Raw genomic sequence first — 17,355 nt, 5'->3', positions numbered from 1 at the left:
TTTGTTCTTTCACATTGCCCTTAATGTATCTGCTTTATTACTATTTTTTAATGTTTATTTACTTTTGAGAGAGAGAGACACACAGCATGAGCAGGGGAGGAGCAGCGTGAGAGGTAGACACAGAATCCGAAGTGCGCTCCAAGCTCTGAGCTGTCAGCACAGAGCCCAACGTGGGCCTCGAACTCACAAACTGTGAGATCATGACCTGAGCTGAAGTCAGCTGCTTAACCGAGTGAGCCACCCGGGTGCTCCTCTGCTTTATTTTTAAATATCTTAAAGAACTTTTATCATCATTTCTTCCACAATTTCCTGTTATTTGATTAGAATTGATGAATTCTGTGACTCCCTACACACATTGCATCAAATCCCTTGATTTAAACCCAACTCTTTTAAGAATTTCCAGTTTTGGGGCACCTGGGTGGTCCGTTAAGTGTCTGACTTCGGCTCAGGTAGTGATCTCAAGGTTCATGAATTCAAGCCCTACATCAGGCTCTCTGCTGTCACTATGAAGCCTGCTTCAGATCCTCTGTCCCCCTCTCTCTATGCCCCTACCCCACTCATTCTCTCTCTCTCTAAAAAATAAATAAACATTAAAAAAAATTCCCATTCTTATCTTTCTTTCATGATTATTCTATAGATGTTTATTAACAATGACCACCAGGGACACCTGGGTGGCTCAGTTGGTTAAGCATCTGACTTCGGCTCAGGTCATGATCTCATGGTTGGTGAGTTCAAGTCCCGTGTCGGGCTCTGTGCTGACAGCTCAGAGCCTGGAGCCTGCTTCGGATTCTGTGTCTCCTTCTGTCTCTGCCTTTCCCCTGCTCATGCTTGCTCTCTCTCAAAAAATAAATAAACATTGAAAACAAAACAAAACAAAACAATGTGCACCATACATCCCAAATCTCCCGTCCTCTGAAGTGGTAGCCCAGTAAAGATTTGCTGCCACACACATAGTTGCTGGCCTGAATGTGTCACTGTCTGAAGATATGTTTAGGTAGAAGAAACAATGGGCTGAGAACAATTCCCCATCCCACTCACCATCATTAAAACATTCTGGAAATGCCTACATGTCAAGATATTTCTTGTACTAGGAGGAGAAATTTTAAAGCCCTTTTTAAAGATCAATTTCAGATCAATTTTTAATTTGGCAAATATGGTCACCATATCACTATCAATTTTCTGTAGTCGGGGACTTCTGGTAATCCAAATGTTTGCATTAGCCATGTGGGAAGAATACTCTGTCTCCAAAATTTAGATTTCATATTAATTGATGTGGTTTTGGAGTGGTTGCGGGGGGGGGGGGGGTCCGGAGCCGATGGCCAAGAAAGAATTCTTGAGACATCTTTGGTGCAAAAAGGTGATTTTATTAAAGCATGGGGACAAGAAGAAGCAGAAAGAGCTGCATTCTAAGTGTGAGGGGTGGCTGATTATATACCTGGGAGTTGGGGGAGGTAAGGAAAAGGGGTGTTTCCAAAAGGACTTTCATATGTTAAAGAAGATTCACAAGATACTGGAGTCCTAGCTATTGTCAAGCTAATGTTTTTTCTCTAATAATGCATTAACATTAAGACAGTAGGGAGTTCCTAGGGGAATGAATGTTTTACTCTGCCTACCTCAAGTATTTGTCAATGGGGTGCAGGTTATAAGGAAATTTGACTTTACCATTTCCTTCTTGCCTTTGTTCCCCATATCACTATGGAGGGGAGGGGAATGTTAGGCCTCCAGGAAACTGAGTCTATAGGTTTTTGGAGGTTAAGCTATTGATAAGATTGCCTTTTTCTTGTAATTTACTAAGACATTTATAAACCGATGGAGACTCATGTCCTGCATGGCTGTGATCTCTATCAGGTAACCATATGTTTTTTGCCTTCCCTTCGTTCTTGGGCAGCCAGGAGTGGCTGAAGAATATCACACATATCCCACCAGAGGGGCGGGGGGGGGGGGGGAGGTGTTGTGAGGTATTAACTTGTGCTTTGCCCTCAGCTTGCCTTTGGTTCCCTGATCATTAATCACATTAATTTTAGAATCGAAACGGGAGGCGCCTGGGTGGCTCACTTGGTGAAGCATCTGACTCTTTATCTCTGCTCAGGTCATGATCTCAGGGTTTCTGGGATCAAGCCCCACATCAGGGTCTGCACTGACAGTGCAGAGCCTGCTTGGGATTCTCTCTCTCCATCTCTCTCTGCACCTCGGCCACGCACACTCTCTCTCTCAAAATAAGTTAAAAAAACTTAAAGAAAAAAGGAACTGAAATGGAATTTAGAAGATGAAATTATTATCCAGTGAAACTATAGCTTTACTGAAGCTCTGTTCTAACTGACTGTGGTTTCTTCATCTGTAAATTAAGGAGCTTGCACTTTCTGATCTCCAGGGTCCTTTCTGGCTCTTGAAAACTGGATAATGTCTTCTGGTGCCCATTGTCCAGTGCTGCTTCTTACCACTATTGGCGTACCTTCACTGAACCTGGATCATAGGCGATCCAAGACAAAGGAGCTGGGAGAATGTCTGGTGTGTGTGATTGTGTCCTTCTTCCTCAGGCAGAAGAGCTGTCTGTCAAGCTGGACCCTTACATCCGGACGCACAGGAGAGACTTGGATGGAGAATCAGCAGAGACACAAATTTGGCCCTTGATCAAACATGTGGAAGTGACTCTTCCCAAATCAGAGATGATTCCAGAAGGGGTTGTGCTGGTGGACATTCCGGGCACCGGCGACTTCAACAGCAAGAGGGATGAGATGTGGAAAAAGGTGATTCTCTTTCGCGTGGCTTCATGTCCTCTTTGCTTAACTCCTCCACCCTTTCTAAAGCAACCAAGGGATTTTATGAGCTCACTGGAGTTAAATTCTTCTACTTTCTAGGTTCTAAGCCTCAGGGCAATGGCAGGATGTGTGTGGCCAGAGACACTGGGGAGAGATGAATCATGAGGCAGACCTGGAAGTTAGAACAAGAGTGTGTGATCAGGAGAAGGACCAGCAATAGATTGGTCTAGAAGGAAGCAGAGGAAATACAGACAGAGGGGGAAAGGGAGGCCAAGAGTTGAGTACAAGGTAGAGAAGCTTACGGTCCAGCACCAAGGAATGAGGAGGCTGCTACCGTGTGTAGTTGCAAGGAACAGAGACCTGCTGAAGCAACCCCAAGTTAAGAGGCTAATCGGAAGAATATCGAAGGATCTCATGAGACACAGCCAGGCCTCAGGGCCACCTATCAGGATAAAAGCAGCTATTTTCTCTCTCTTCTTCTACATGGCTCTTGTGACTGTTTCGCTGTGCAGTTCTCTGCAGAGCCCTGCTTTTCTCTTAGTTTTCTCTACTTAGCCCTTAGGATCCATATTGTGAAAAATGACCACCTTAACCCTGTCTTTAAATGGAATTGTAGTTCATATGCCTACAACTCTCTGACTATAGTCTCTATGCCTTTTAGTTCAAATTCCTGAGGAGGAAAATGGGATCAATTACTGCCTAGCTAACTTAACCTCTGTATTAAGCATCTATCTTTAGTGCATGCGGTCAGCTGTGCTGAAGGTGATGGTTGAAATGAAAGTCTACCCCTTCAACCAAAACTTGGGTAGGGGTTCAATTCCTGGCAAATGAAATTAAAGCTGGCCAGGCACCTCCAGATATGTCTACAGCCAGAGTAAAGCATTGGGGTAGTTAGATCTGTACCTAATGATTAGAGGTTGAAATATTTTAAAGAATTTATCTCTTTGTTCATTTCCTTTTCATTCATCAAACATGTATAATATGTAAGACAATGTGCTTTGCACTGAGGATGCAAAGATTATAGCTAATAATAATAATAATAATAATAATAATAATAATATACCAAGCATTTACTTTGTGCTAGGTACTATTCTCAGTGAAATAATTTGCCCTTTAGCACACTGGGGATTTTAATAAAGGCAAGATGGCTTGAGAGCCTTTCTGCTCTTAAACCCCACTGTAATCCTACATGGTTAGACAAAGCTAAATTAAAAGATGCAGAGCATGACCTTTAATGTTAAGAAACATGTGTGTGCATGCACATTGTGTGTGTGTGTGTGTGTGTGGTGTTAATAAATGTACAGCAAAAGTAGAAACCTGCCTTTAGGAAGGATACACACCCAACTGTTAACAGGAATTTCTGTGATTACCAGCACTCTTTACTACATACACCCCTGTATTTTTTGTATATTGCATGAACATGTATTATCTTGACAACTAAAAAGATGAAAGCAAAATAAAACAATGTTGAATGGGAAACAGAGCCTTCCTGCAAGGGGCTTAGAGTCTAATAGGAGAGAAGAAACCCACAGATGTCAAAATCCACAGCAGAAAGTGATGTAAGAGAAGTCCAAGGTGCTATGAACACTCACAGATAGAAATTACCTCCAAAAAGAGACCTCATTCCTTCAGCGAACACCCACTGAGCATCTACTCAATTCTGTATTGGGTTTTGGATAGAGAGAGACAAAGTCCATGCCCTTGGGAGTCCTATAGTCCAGAAGAGAATCAGTTAGTTGTATTAATTAACAAACCACATTACTTAAAAAGGAGAGCAATAGTAATGAATTCTTTTCTTTTTGTAATTGTTTTTGTTTTTAAATGCTTTACTACAAACCAATGTATGAACACCAATTCTCAATAACATCAATATACTTGAAAATTTATGTAAATGTGTAAATGTTTATTTAGTATAACACAGTATAGTATAGAATATGATAGTATTATATGTGATTTAAAATAAAGAAGAAGTGAACAAAATGGAGTCATGTAAAACAGAGACTACAAATCCAGATGTCTATTTGGATGTGCATTAAACATATGGGATTTTTTAAATCAAAATATATTTTATTTATTTATTTTTCAGTAATAGAATTTAGTGATTCATCATTTACTTATAACACCCAACCAGTGTCCTCCTTAATGCCCATCACCCATTTACCCCATCCCCCCACCCAACACCCCACCAGCAACCCTCAGTGTGTTCTCTGTATTTAAGAGTCTCTCATGGTTTGTCTCTCTCTCTCTGTTTTTATGTTATTTTTGCTTCTCTTCCCTTATGTTCATCTGTTTTTTATCTTGAATTCCACGTATGAGTGAAATCATGTGATATTTGTCTTTCTCTGACTAACTTATACATTCTACACTAGCTTATACACTCTAGTTCCATCCACATTGTTGTAAATGGCAAGAATTCATTCTTTTTCATCACCGAGTAATAGTCCATTGAATGAATATATATATATATGTGTGTGTGTGTGTGTGTGTGTATATATGTATATGTATATATACACACACACACACATATATATATATATACATATATATATATACACCACATCTTCTTTATCCAATGAATTCTCTTTGGATGAGAGGGAAACTTCAGAGAGGGCACTTAAGCCCAGCTATCACCAGAGAAGATTGTTGAGAATGGGACCACTGAGCACTATTGTAGGCCAGGGAGCAGCAAAGACCCAGAGGAATGAAGGAGCCACGTGTTGTGGGAAGCATGAGTCTGCCTGGGTGGCTGGAGGAAACGGGTGTGGGGTGTAAGGAGAGAGGCACAGAAGACAAGCTTGGAAAACTTAGGGATGGGCTTAAATACTACCCTTCCTGGAGAAGCTCAAAGGATAAGAAGGACTGAAGCATGTGATAGAGAGATAAAGGGTGTCTTTAGGCAGAAGGAGCTCAGGAGCACAGGGTGGGAACACGGGGGGTGAGACATAAGACTGGAGCTGGAAGGGGACTGGGAGGGAGGGCTGGTATCGGTAAGTCATGAGCAACCCAGCACTGTAGAAGGATCCACTGGAGGATTTGTGCAGGTTTGGGCTAAATGAATGACTGAGGGCTGCAGAGCTCTGGACTGGATTTGAGTCAAGATCAGGATGATAGAATCAGGATGACAGCTTACAGATAATCAGCCTATGCCTGGATTTTACAGATAAGGAAATAAAGGCTCAGAGGAGGGAAGTAATTTGCCCAAGACCGCACAACTACTGAATGGCAGAATTTGAACCAGAGAGCAGGTTCCTACCTTCCCAGCTGAGGCTCTGTGTCTCCCCACAGGACCTCCCCTAACAGTTCTTTAAAATAAAGGCAGTCCCAGTGTCCTTCTCCTTGGTGGTCCGCTCAGGCCCGACCATGAGAGCCTTTGTGTCTACAGGGTCTCAGCTCTTGGAGTGGAATTGCCAACCTTGGCTAGTTCCAGGCTGGTTCCCGGGAGCAACAGCCTAGGGAGGCGGCTAGCCTCTCTCACCGGATGGAGCCATGGTTGCTGCCAGTTATGATACTCTGGGAAGCCAATCAAAGGCCACTCAGAACAGAGGAGCCAGCAGATCTGGCTCAGAACACCCGCTCTGAGGAGGTCCGGTTAAAGTGAAGGGACTGTTCCCAGCCTGCTCTGCTTGGCCTCAGCTCCCCTGCATTCTTGTGGTTTTGTGATATTCTCTCACAAGGAGTTACTAAAGACTCCCCTCTTTTCAGGGAGAACAGAACACCCTGCCCCCTCCCCTGTCTCTCCAGCTGCCAGCCTTGCCTTCCCTAAACTAAGAGTATTATGAATTTACATGTCCCTGGCTGCCACTTTGAAGTCCTGAGACTTTAGGCGTGTCACTTGAGCTCTGAGGCCCGTTCTCATCGCGGGGAGGGAGGATGTGGGGGTGGCTGTGGTACCACCACTCCTAAGCTCAGTTGCTCTAGGTTGGCTTTTTTGTGTCTTCTGCAACTCCAACTTTACCAAATCCCGGCAGCCAGAGCCTCTTGTAGGGTCTGAGACTTACAGGCCTCTTCTTATGTTAATAAACATTTATTAAGCACCTGCAGTTTGCCAGGACTGGGGAATACGAAGGTGCAAGAGGCCCTGCCCTTCAGGAGTTTGGGGTCTGCTACTCTACAGTGTTCCACAGCCTGAGTGAATAGCTTAGTAGCTTCCCTAGTTAGATTGTAATTTGGGAAGTGGGAGGGAGCTGTTGATTTTACTTTCCTGCCTAAATGTGAGTCCATCCACATAGGGAGGAAGTTCAGGACCCATAGTTGTGTGGCCTTAAACTGGTCTTTTGCTTCTTGGGGCCTATTATCTTCTCTATAAAACAGTGACGTTTGTCTAACTCTAGAGATTTACGGTTTTAAAATAATGATCCATGAACAGAGGGTAGGTGATGTGGTGTAGGTGGGGGGCCTCTAAACCTTCCACCTCCAGTTCAACTAAAGCAGTTCAATTTTTAAAAACCAATTGGAATTCTTCCTCAGCTTTCATTTGAAAAAAGCCTCCACTGCTAAAAACAAACTCAAAACCCCCACTACTCTAGGTCAAGATTTCTCAGGCTCAGCTGACATTTTGGACCAGATAATTCTTTGTTGTGGGGGTGCTGACCTGGGCATGGAAGGATGTTTATAGCATCCCTGGCCTCCACCCACTAACACCAACGCCAAGTCATAACAATTAAAAATGTCTCCAGAGACTGCCATTCTCGGGTACAGAGTTGCCCTGAGTTACGAACCATTGGCATAAAGCAAAATGATGATTTAATTAGCAAATCACAAACTTGTTACACCTTTATGTGCAAAGTGCTGTCCTGAGGAACCTCAAATAAACTCAGTCTCTGAGCTGGAACAGCTTTTCATTTATATGGAGAAGTAAGACCAGTGAAATAATATACCAAGAGAAATGTCACAAGGCAACACATAAAACCTGTCCCATAAAAGTTGCATAGCTAATAGAGCAATGATATTAATCATAAATTGCAATTTCGTGCTCATTGGCCTTTGCAACTTGAATCATAAGGTTTCTGGCTCCTTGCCTCCACATGGTGGCAGTGTGCTGAATAGACAGGGGCAGTCAAATATCAAAATGATGCCCTGTGGTGATAACTTTGGGGGCAATGCATGACCAGAACCAGTTCTGGAAAAACAATAATTTTCCCTAGAAGACAGCTGAGGTAAAGCAAGCCAGTGATGGATCTGGGACTGGAGGTCTGATTTCTTGAATTCTGTCAATCACTAATGCCACAGACATCTATGAAGCCTCTATTAGGGCCAGGCACTGTACTGGAGGTGATGTAGATTCCAAGCTGTAAAGTGTAGCCACTTCTCATCAGGTCCCTTGCAGTTGCAGGGCGGTGGGAAGTGTGCAAAGAACTGATCCTGTACAATAGCTCTGTGAGGTACAACGGCAGGTAAGTCCAGGTGCTTGCTGTAGGATACAGAGGAGGGGGGACCAACCCATCCTCAGGTGGCTGTTAGCAGTCTCAAAGAGCAGATGGAAGTCAAGCAGAGGCTGTGGCAAGTGCAAAGGTCCTGAGAGATAAAAGAGTAGGTCACACCTGAGAAACTTCGAGAAGCTCAGTCTGGCTGGTACATGGAGAGTGCCGTGGGGAGAGGTGAGAGGTGGGACTGGCAGAGAGATGGGGCAGAACATGGAGGCCACAAATGATACATGAAGAGACCACGTCCTCTACAACTGAGACACCATTTATGTTCTTAAACCTATTGTGGTTATGTTTCACAGACCATTGATAAGTGCTCAGTGATCTGGCTGATCAGTGACATAGAAAGAGTTTCTGGAGGGAGAGCCCATGAAGACCTTTTGAATGAAAGCATCAAAGCCTGCCAAAGGGGCTTCTGCAGGGACGTTGCCCTGGTGGTCACCAAGACCGACAAACTCCACCTGCTGGAGTATCTAAGGTACCGTGCTGGGTTTGTAGGCCTGTGGGCTTTCCTCCATGGGCCCCGACTACTGTAACAACAGAGCCTTGACCCCTGGGCGTTTCAGACTTAGAGAAGTGACTGCTGCGGATGAAAGAGGAGTCTGGGTGGCTTCCTGGGACATCAGGACCCTTGAGCAGATTGTCTTGGGAATCTAAACCATTGGGGACCCTCCTCCAGTGAAGCTGCTTAATACCCAATAGGCTGTGGCCTATATAGCTCCAGGGGAGCCACTCATGTATATGAGATGCAAAGAGCACCTCCTGGAGGTGTGCAGTGTGATGGTCCTCCCTGCCCCCCACAGATACGGAAGTGTAGATGCCCCCACGGCTAGTTGGCGCTTTCTATAGTACTGTCTGCACGGTACAGCTTTGAAGTGTCAGATTCTGTTTCAGATTTTAAACCCATTTGGAGCAAGTTCTCCAAGTTTCAGAACTTTGGCCAAAAGTAGCAGCATTCTTACAGAGTCATACTCAGACAAAATTTTAATGGAAGGTAAGCATTTTAGAGTTTAATAGATGTTAAAATGTCCTGATTTTCATGTAGACCTCTGTACCCCCATACCCAGGAGAGCTATAATTTATTTTCTATATGGTACACTTTGAAGGTGGAAAGGGGGTGTTATTAACTCTTACAGAGAAGCAGCTGGTATAAACTGGTCTGTCCTGGATGCACGGGGCATATGGTCACCAGATGTAACGTTGTTAATGCTTCTCTGCTCTAAAAAGAGGATCTCTACCTGTCACCTGTCATCTCCCCCACACCCACTGAAACTTGAATTCTCCAGGAATTCACTAAGCAGAGACAACTTCCTGGATGAAGAAATAGGCCAAGGCTTTTCCTCCAACTTCTCACTTTCATGGCCTAGGTTGGAACTTCAGCTTTGTTTGTTTTCCCCCCTGAAGATTCCCTTCACCCCACCCCCCCCACCCCATAATAGTATCTCCAGCTCTCCCTTCCCATGCCAGTTCTGCAACTAAACATAATTCAGTCAAACTTATGAAACCTTTATTGAGCATGGTGGTAGGGGCTGCAGATTCAGAGAGGCATATTGCCTAGTCACTGAGATCACTGACTTAAAAGAGGGTTAAAGATTATAAGAGAAGGACACACTGGGGCACCTGGGTGGCTCATTCGGTTAAATGTCCAACTCTTGATTTCAGCTCAGATCGTGATTTTGTGGTTTGTGAGATCGAGCTCGGTGCAGACAGTGCTGAGCCTGCTTGGGATTCTCTCTCTCTGCTCCTCTTTCTCTCTCTCTCTCTCTCTCAAAATAAATAAATAAACATTTAAAAAAAAATAAGAGAGGGACAAAGTACTATGGGAGAGACTGGGCCAGTGGGCGAGGTCACGGAAAATTCTACCACCAGCAAAACATTGAGAAATAAAGACACTTTTTTCACATGGACCCTGGAGGTGGATCAGAAGAGGGAACATGTGGACCAAAGAAAGTGTATGCAAAGGTATTAAGGTATATACTGCTCTCAGGGAATGTTGAAAGACTGCCATGACACACAATGAGTTAAGTAATTGTTATAATTTTCATTTCAGGGAAAGAAAAGTGGGAAATGTAAGTATGGACTACTTTTATTTTTATTTTTTGAGCTCTGTTGGGATATAATTGATATACAAAAAATTGCACACATTTAATGTAAACATCTTAGTGAGTTTGGACATATGCGTGAACTAGTTATTTTTAAATAATACTTTTCATGATTAATTTTATAAAATTTGAACACATGCACATTTGTCTGGGCCAAATGAAGATACATTGCCGAAAGAGATGTACGTCTTATCGCTGTATCGCTCTTGATAACCCTGGACTCTTTGCCATGCTTTCCTTTCTCTTCCCAATCTAGCAAGCTATTCAGAGTCAGCGAGAGGCCGTTTTAGAAAGAAATGAAGTGATAAAACTACAAAGGAATAGAATTCTCAAGGAAAAACTAAAGGTGAGTTAACAGATTTGCCTATGTATTTTTTTCTGTTTTCAACCACTCACATTTGTCTATTTGGTCTTGCATTGTAGCTATGCCGAAAGCTTTGGAGTAGACAATTTGGACTTAACTTAGTTCTACTGATGAATAACTTTGTGACCTTAGGCAAATTACCATTCCTCTCTGAGCCTCCACTTTCTCATCTGTAAAATTGGGAAATGATAGTATCTACCTCCTGTGGTTGTTGGAAGGATTGAATGAGCATATGGTCTACTGAGAAATATGAGCAGGTAAAATCAGAGATCACCACACTGTTTGAGGGTGATCCGCTGTAGGAATGCATTGAATGCTGAGGGAAACACAGAAAGATGCACGGATCACACTGGCAGTCCAGGGCAGGTGGGGGGGGGGGGCGGTGCTGCAGAGAGGTGCAGGGAAAACTCACACTCTTGAGCAGAATTTTAAAGAGCCAGAAGTCGTTAGTAAGATGAACAAGCGAGAAAAAGGGCCTTCTGCAGGAGGTTTGGGAGATAAAGTCTGAGCTGTGTTGGTCAAACTTGAGAAATTGTTCTGCGGGAATCTTGGTGTTTTGTTAAATTATTTTTGTTATTCTATCACAGAAATCGTTATAAACATAAAACTCCTTACTGTAATAGTCTCGTACTACTATAAAACTGAAACCAATTTTAAGATAAAATATTAATGAAACATAGAAGTGGTACATCAGGGTTAGTATAATGTGATAGATGTTTTTGGTTTTGCTGAAACTAAATCTTCAGTGCTGGGTAATAGTGAAAACATATGGCCTGCTGTCCAGTTCCATATTTAATTGCATTCCATATTTTGAATTCAATTACGTTGATGCAGAAAATCATCTGATGTACAGTGTGGAGCTGAAACTTTCAAAGCTTTTGTTTCTAATTCATAATAGTCAGATTTCATACTCAAGCCAAAATCTTTGACCAAGCAATTCTTGAATACTGGTTTTAATGAGGCAATAACTGAGGAAAGCTGTTCCTATTCTCTTTAATTGTTCTTGTTGGCATTACAGAAATATGCATTTAATGAGTGCCTGGTCATATTGTTTCTGGAAACAAAAACACAAAATACTTCAATACACAATCCACAACTATATTTATTGCTAATAATGCTAATGATAAATTTATTGCTAACAAATGCTAACTAATGTTGGTGCATATGAGATGGGGTCTGGACAACAGTGAGCCAACTTGCGGGGTGACTGCAGTTCTGACTATTACAGTCAAGTCCTTTTGAGGTCTGCACACCCTCACCTCTGACGGCCAGGCCATCTGATGGCCTTAATTCTCCAACCACTTTACTTCAGTCTGACTTAATACGAAAGCTTAACTTGTACTGTATGCCTTCTCATGGAGCAAATTTAATCTTAGTCATAGAAAATATGAGACACAAGTTGATTGTAAGATAGTCATTTGTATAGATGTCCATGCTTATTTTTTATTATAAAAATAAAAATTAGGAAACAATAGTATAGGAAAAATGATGGACCCCCGGAGGCTACATTTATGGACCTCAATTTGGAAATGCTATGTATTTTAGAAAGATTGTTATTAAGTAAAATGGATGGGGGAGGGGTGAGTGAAGGTTGGATCTGGGGAGACCAGATGGAGGTTGTTCCTGTAATCAAAGCTGGAAGCACTAAGAGCCTGAACTAGGCAGTCACTGTAGGACTAGAGGAGAGGAGATGCATTCAAGAGATGTTAGGGAGCTCACATCTATATGTCTGGATGACTAATTGTATGTGGCAGGTGGAAGAGAGCTGGGTGTTTGCATTCTCATGTATGTCCTTTTACCTACAGTATTTTACCTTTGCTTCAGAGTACCTGTAAAGAAAGCCATACTACTCCCATGTGTCTCCCTTTTGCTCTCATGCTGGCAACACACTCATAATACTTCTTCTTTTAAGTTGAAGTCATTGATGCACAATATTGTATTAGTTTCAGGTATACAGTGTAGTGATTTGACAATTCTATATAGTACAAAATGATCACCACAAAATAAGTCTAGTTACCATCTGTCAGCTGTTATTACAATATACAGTACTATTGACTATATGCCCTATGCTGTACTTTAAAGCCCCATGACTTGTTTAGTTTGTAACTGCAATTTTGTACCTCTTAATCCCCTTCACCTATTTTGCCCATCCTTCCATCTATCCCCAGTCTGGCAACCACCAGTTTGTTCTCTGTATTTGTGAGTCTGTTTCTATTTTGTTTTGTTTGTTCATTTGTTTTGTTTTTTACATTCCACAAATAAGTGAAATCATATGATAGTAATCTTCCTCTGTCTGACTTATTTCATTTAGTGTAATATCCAGTAGGTGCATCCATGTTGTTGCAAATGGCAACATTTCATTCTTTTTTATGGCTGAGTAATATTCCACTGTACATATGTATAACCTATCGTGTTTTTGTTTTTTTGTTTTTTTTTTTAATTTTTTTTTCAACGTTTATTTATTTTTTGGGGGACAGAGAGAGACAGAGCATGAACGGGGGAGGGGCAGAGAGAGAGGGAGGCACAGAATCGGAAACAGGCTCCAGGCTCTGAGCCATCAGCCCAGAGCCCGACGCGGGGCTCGAACTCCCGGACCGCGAGATCGTGACCTGGCTGAAGTCGGACGCTTAACCGACTGCGCCACCCAGGTGCCCCTAACCTATCGTTTTTATCCATTCATCCATCAAGAGACACTTAGGTTGTTTCCATATCTTGCCTACTATAAAGTCGCAGTGAAATAGGGGTGCGTATATCTTCTCAAATTAGTGCTTTCATTTTCTTCATACAAATACCCGGAAGTGGAATTGCTGGATCACATGGTATTTCATTTCTATTTTTAATTTTTTCAGATACCTCCATACTGTTTTCCAGAGTGGATGTACCAATTTACATTCCCACCAACAGTGCATGAGGGTTTCCTTTTGTCCACATCCTCCCTAACACTTGTTACTTCTTATATTTTTGATACTCGCCATTCTGACTAGTAAAAGGTGATATCTTGTGGTTGTAATTAGCATTTCCATGGTGAGTAGTGATGTTGAGCATTTTTCATGTGTCTGTTGACCACCTATATGTTTTCTTTGGAAGAATGTCTATCCAGTTCCTCTACCCATTTTTAAAAGTAATTAATTAATTAATTAATTAATTTATTTATTTATTTATTTTAAATTTTAGTTAACATACATACAGTGCAATATTGGTTTCAGGAGTAGCATTCAGTGATTCATCACTTACATACAACACCCAGGGCTCATCCCAACAAGTACCCTCCTTAATGCCCATCACCCATTTAGCCCATCCCCCCACCCCCAGCAACCCTCAGTTTATTCTCTATCACTAAGTCTCTTGTGGTTTGTTTCCCTCTCTTCTCTCCCCCCTTCCCATATGTTTATGTTTTGTTTCTTAAATTCCACATATGAGTGAAATCATATGGCATTTGTCTTTTTCTGATTGACTTATTTCGCTTAGCATAATACATTCTAGCTCTATCCATGTCGTTGCAAACAGCAAGATTTCATTTTTTGATGGCTGAGTAATGTTCTATTATATATAAATACCATATCTTCCTTATCCATTCATTAATTGATGGACAATTCCTCTACCCATTTTTAATTGGATTCTTTGTTTTATTTGGTGTGCCCTTTCATGAGCTCTCTATACATTCTGGATATTAACCCCTTATCAGACATATGATTTGCAAATATCTTCTTCCATTCAGTAGGTTGCCTTTTTGTTTTATTGACAGTTTCCTTCTCTGTGCAAAAGCTTTTCAGTTTAATGTAGTCCCAGTCATTTATTTTTTGCTTTTGTTGTCCTTGCCAGAGGAGATAGATCAAAAAAAATATTGCTAAGACCAATGTCCAAAAGTTTACTGCCTATGTGTTCTTTTAGGAGTTTTATGGCTTTAGGTCTTATATTTAGGTCTTTAATCCATTTTGAGCTTATTTTTATATACGGTATAAGGAAGTAGTTTAGTTTCATTCTTTTGCATGTAGCTGTCCAGCTTTCCCTATACCATTTATTGAAGAGACTGTGTTTTCCCCATTGTATATTCTTGGCTCTTTTGTTGCAGATTAATTGACCATACAAGCATAGGTTTATTTCTGGCTCTCTATTCTCTTCCATTGATCTGTGTGTCTGTTTTTGTGCCAGTATCATACTGTTTTGATGACTGTAGTTTTGTAGTATAGTTTGAAGTCTGGATGCATGATACCTTCAGCTTTGTTCTTCTTTCTCCAGCTGCTTTTGCTATTTGGGGCCTTTTGTGCTTCCATTCAAATTTTAGTACTTTTTGTTCTAGTTCTGTGAAAAATGTTGTTGGTATTTTGATAGGGATTACATTGAATGTATAGATTGCCTTGGGCAGTGTGGACATTTTAATGATATTGATTTTTCCAATCCATGCTAACACACTTAACAATACTTCTGATACCCGTAAGGTGCCTGGGTGGCTCAGTCAGTTAGGCGTCCAACTTCGGCCCAAGTAATGATCTCGCTGTCCTTGAGTTCGAGCCCTGCAACAGGCTCTGTGCTGACAGCTCAGAGCCTGGAACCTGCTTCGGATTCTGTGTCTCCCTTTCTCTCTGCCCCTTTCCACTCATGCTCTGTCTTTTTCTCTCAAAAATAAATATTGAAAAATAATTAAAAAAAAAACAATTCTTCTGACACCCATGTTGGGATTTTCTCCCACATCGAGCAATTCTCTGTGACACCACCAGGGTATCTTGCAATTTAACTCAATCTGACAATATCTTCCAGGACATAGCATCAGATCCAACAGGTTAAGGGCTTAGTCCCACAAGACTGCCCCCTACTTCAAATGCCAGATGCAAACAGTAGGTCCTCAGTTTACTCACAACTTCTGTCTGACTTGGCTGCAAATTGAAGGTCCCCATGACCTTCTCCCCCTTGGATTTGATTATTTGCTAGAACAGCTCACAGAATGCAATGAGAGAATTACTTACATTTACCAGTTTTTTTGTATAATAAAGGATATGATAAAAGATACAGATGAAGAGATACATAGGGAAAGTTCTGAGAGGTTCCCAAATGCGAGAACTTCTGTCCCTGAAGAGTTGGAGCATATCACCCTCCTGGTATGTGGATGCATTCACCAACCTAGAAGCTCTCTGAACCCCATATTGTTGGGGTTTTATGGAGGTTTTCTCACATAGGGCATCATCAATTACTCTATTTCTATCCCCTCTACCCTCTCTGAAAAATGGGGGGTGGGGCTGAAAATTCCAAACTTCTAATAGCTTGATCTTTCTGTGACCAGCCCCCACTCAGGAGCTCACCCAGAGTTGCCTCATTGGAAAAAAAAAAAAAACAAAACCCTCCCATCACTTAGAAAATTCCAAGGGATTTAGGAACTCTGTGTCAGGTACTAGAGTCAAAGACCAAATATAAGATCTAGAGATGCTTCAGAGCACTGGGTGACTCAGTTGGTTAAGCGTCCGACTCTTGGTTTCAGCTCAGTTCATGATCTCATGGTTTGTGGGTTTGAGCCCCATGTCAGGCTCTATGCTGACAGTGCAGAGCCTGCTTGGGATTCTCTCTCTCCTTCTCTCTCTCGGTCCCTCCCCTGCTTGTTCTCTCTCTCTTTCTCTCAAAATAAATAAATAAACATAAAAGAAGAATAAGAGATGCTTCTAGTGCTCTTATCACTTAGGAAATGACGATGGTTTTTGGAACGCTATGCTGAAAACTGGGGTCAAAGACTAAACATTAGAACAAAGGATTCTCCTATCACTCTTAATTCTAAGGAATTTAGGAGTCCTGGGTCAGGAACCAGTGGCAGAGACCAACACATATATATTTCTTATTAATATTACTTATTTTACTTAGTTTGAAGGTTATAATGGGCTCATGGCTTTTCATAGAATTATTGTGTTCTTTTTGATGTTCAAGTTCATATCTCGGCCAACGGGAGCCCATAATTTAAGCTGGATATTTTTAGCCTTACCCAGACACTTTTAAAAACATTTTTGCTCTTTGGCAACAACAAAATACTCAGGCCCCTTTTATTTTTCCCTGCCCTAAGACATGGAGCTACTACTCTCAAAGACACTTGGGTTTCATTTAGTAAAGAATAATATTAAAAATAAGACTCGGGGTGGTAGGGGTTCATATTAAATGACTTAATACAAGTAAAAGAAGTGAACAGGGTGATATCACTGCAAAATTATTTTAATGATGGAGCTAGAAAAGATAGATGTTTTGAAAATTGAGTCATGATTCATATTACTGATCTCCAGCTTTGCTATCTCTTTTTGATGCTGCTTCTATCTAGTATCCCTTATATTTTTTAAAAACTTTTTTTATCTTTTTATTTATTTGAGAGAGAGAGAGAGAATGAGTGGGGGAAGGTAAGAGAGAGAGGGGGACAGAAGATCTGAAGCGGGCTCTGTGCTGACAGCAGAGAGCCCGATGTGGGGTTAGAACTCGGGAATCATGAGATCATGACCTGAGCCAGAGTTGCTTAACTGATTGAACCACCCAGGTGCCCCTAGTATCCCTTCTATTTTGAGCTACAGGTTTCTTCTCTCTCATATACAAAATATTCTTACAAACTGTGGTAATAAACAATGTGTGTGAATTACAACAGTGACTAATCTTTCCATAGGACGATTTGGTGAGTATCCACTTACCTCTTGCTGTATCCAGCAAGGTCATATCCACCTACCTTCCAGCTGCAACGACATCTC

The 17,355-nt window shown here is 41.6% G+C and overlaps 1 protein-coding gene across 9 annotated transcripts in view; it reads left to right on the top strand.

Annotated features, from left to right (window-relative positions):
- The window catches only part of NUGGC (nuclear GTPase, germinal center associated), a 55,859-nt gene that overhangs the window by 17,839 nt on the left and 20,665 nt on the right, over positions 1–17,355 (top strand). For all 9 annotated transcript variants that reach the window (XM_045461422.1, XM_045461381.1, XM_045461402.1 and 6 more), the window contains 4 exons: positions 2,538–2,747; positions 8,485–8,660; positions 10,233–10,251; positions 10,541–10,630. In XM_045461422.1, the coding sequence (XP_045317378.1) occupies positions 2,538–2,747; positions 8,485–8,660; positions 10,233–10,251; positions 10,541–10,630 (495 nt within the window). The remainder of the gene's footprint in view (positions 1–2,537; positions 2,748–8,484; positions 8,661–10,232; positions 10,252–10,540; positions 10,631–17,355) is intronic.

This window comes from Leopardus geoffroyi, chromosome B1, assembly GCF_018350155.1.
Source record: "Leopardus geoffroyi isolate Oge1 chromosome B1, O.geoffroyi_Oge1_pat1.0, whole genome shotgun sequence".
NCBI lineage: Eukaryota > Metazoa > Chordata > Mammalia > Carnivora > Felidae > Leopardus > Leopardus geoffroyi.
This window is presented reverse-complemented; position numbering and strand designations above follow the sequence as displayed.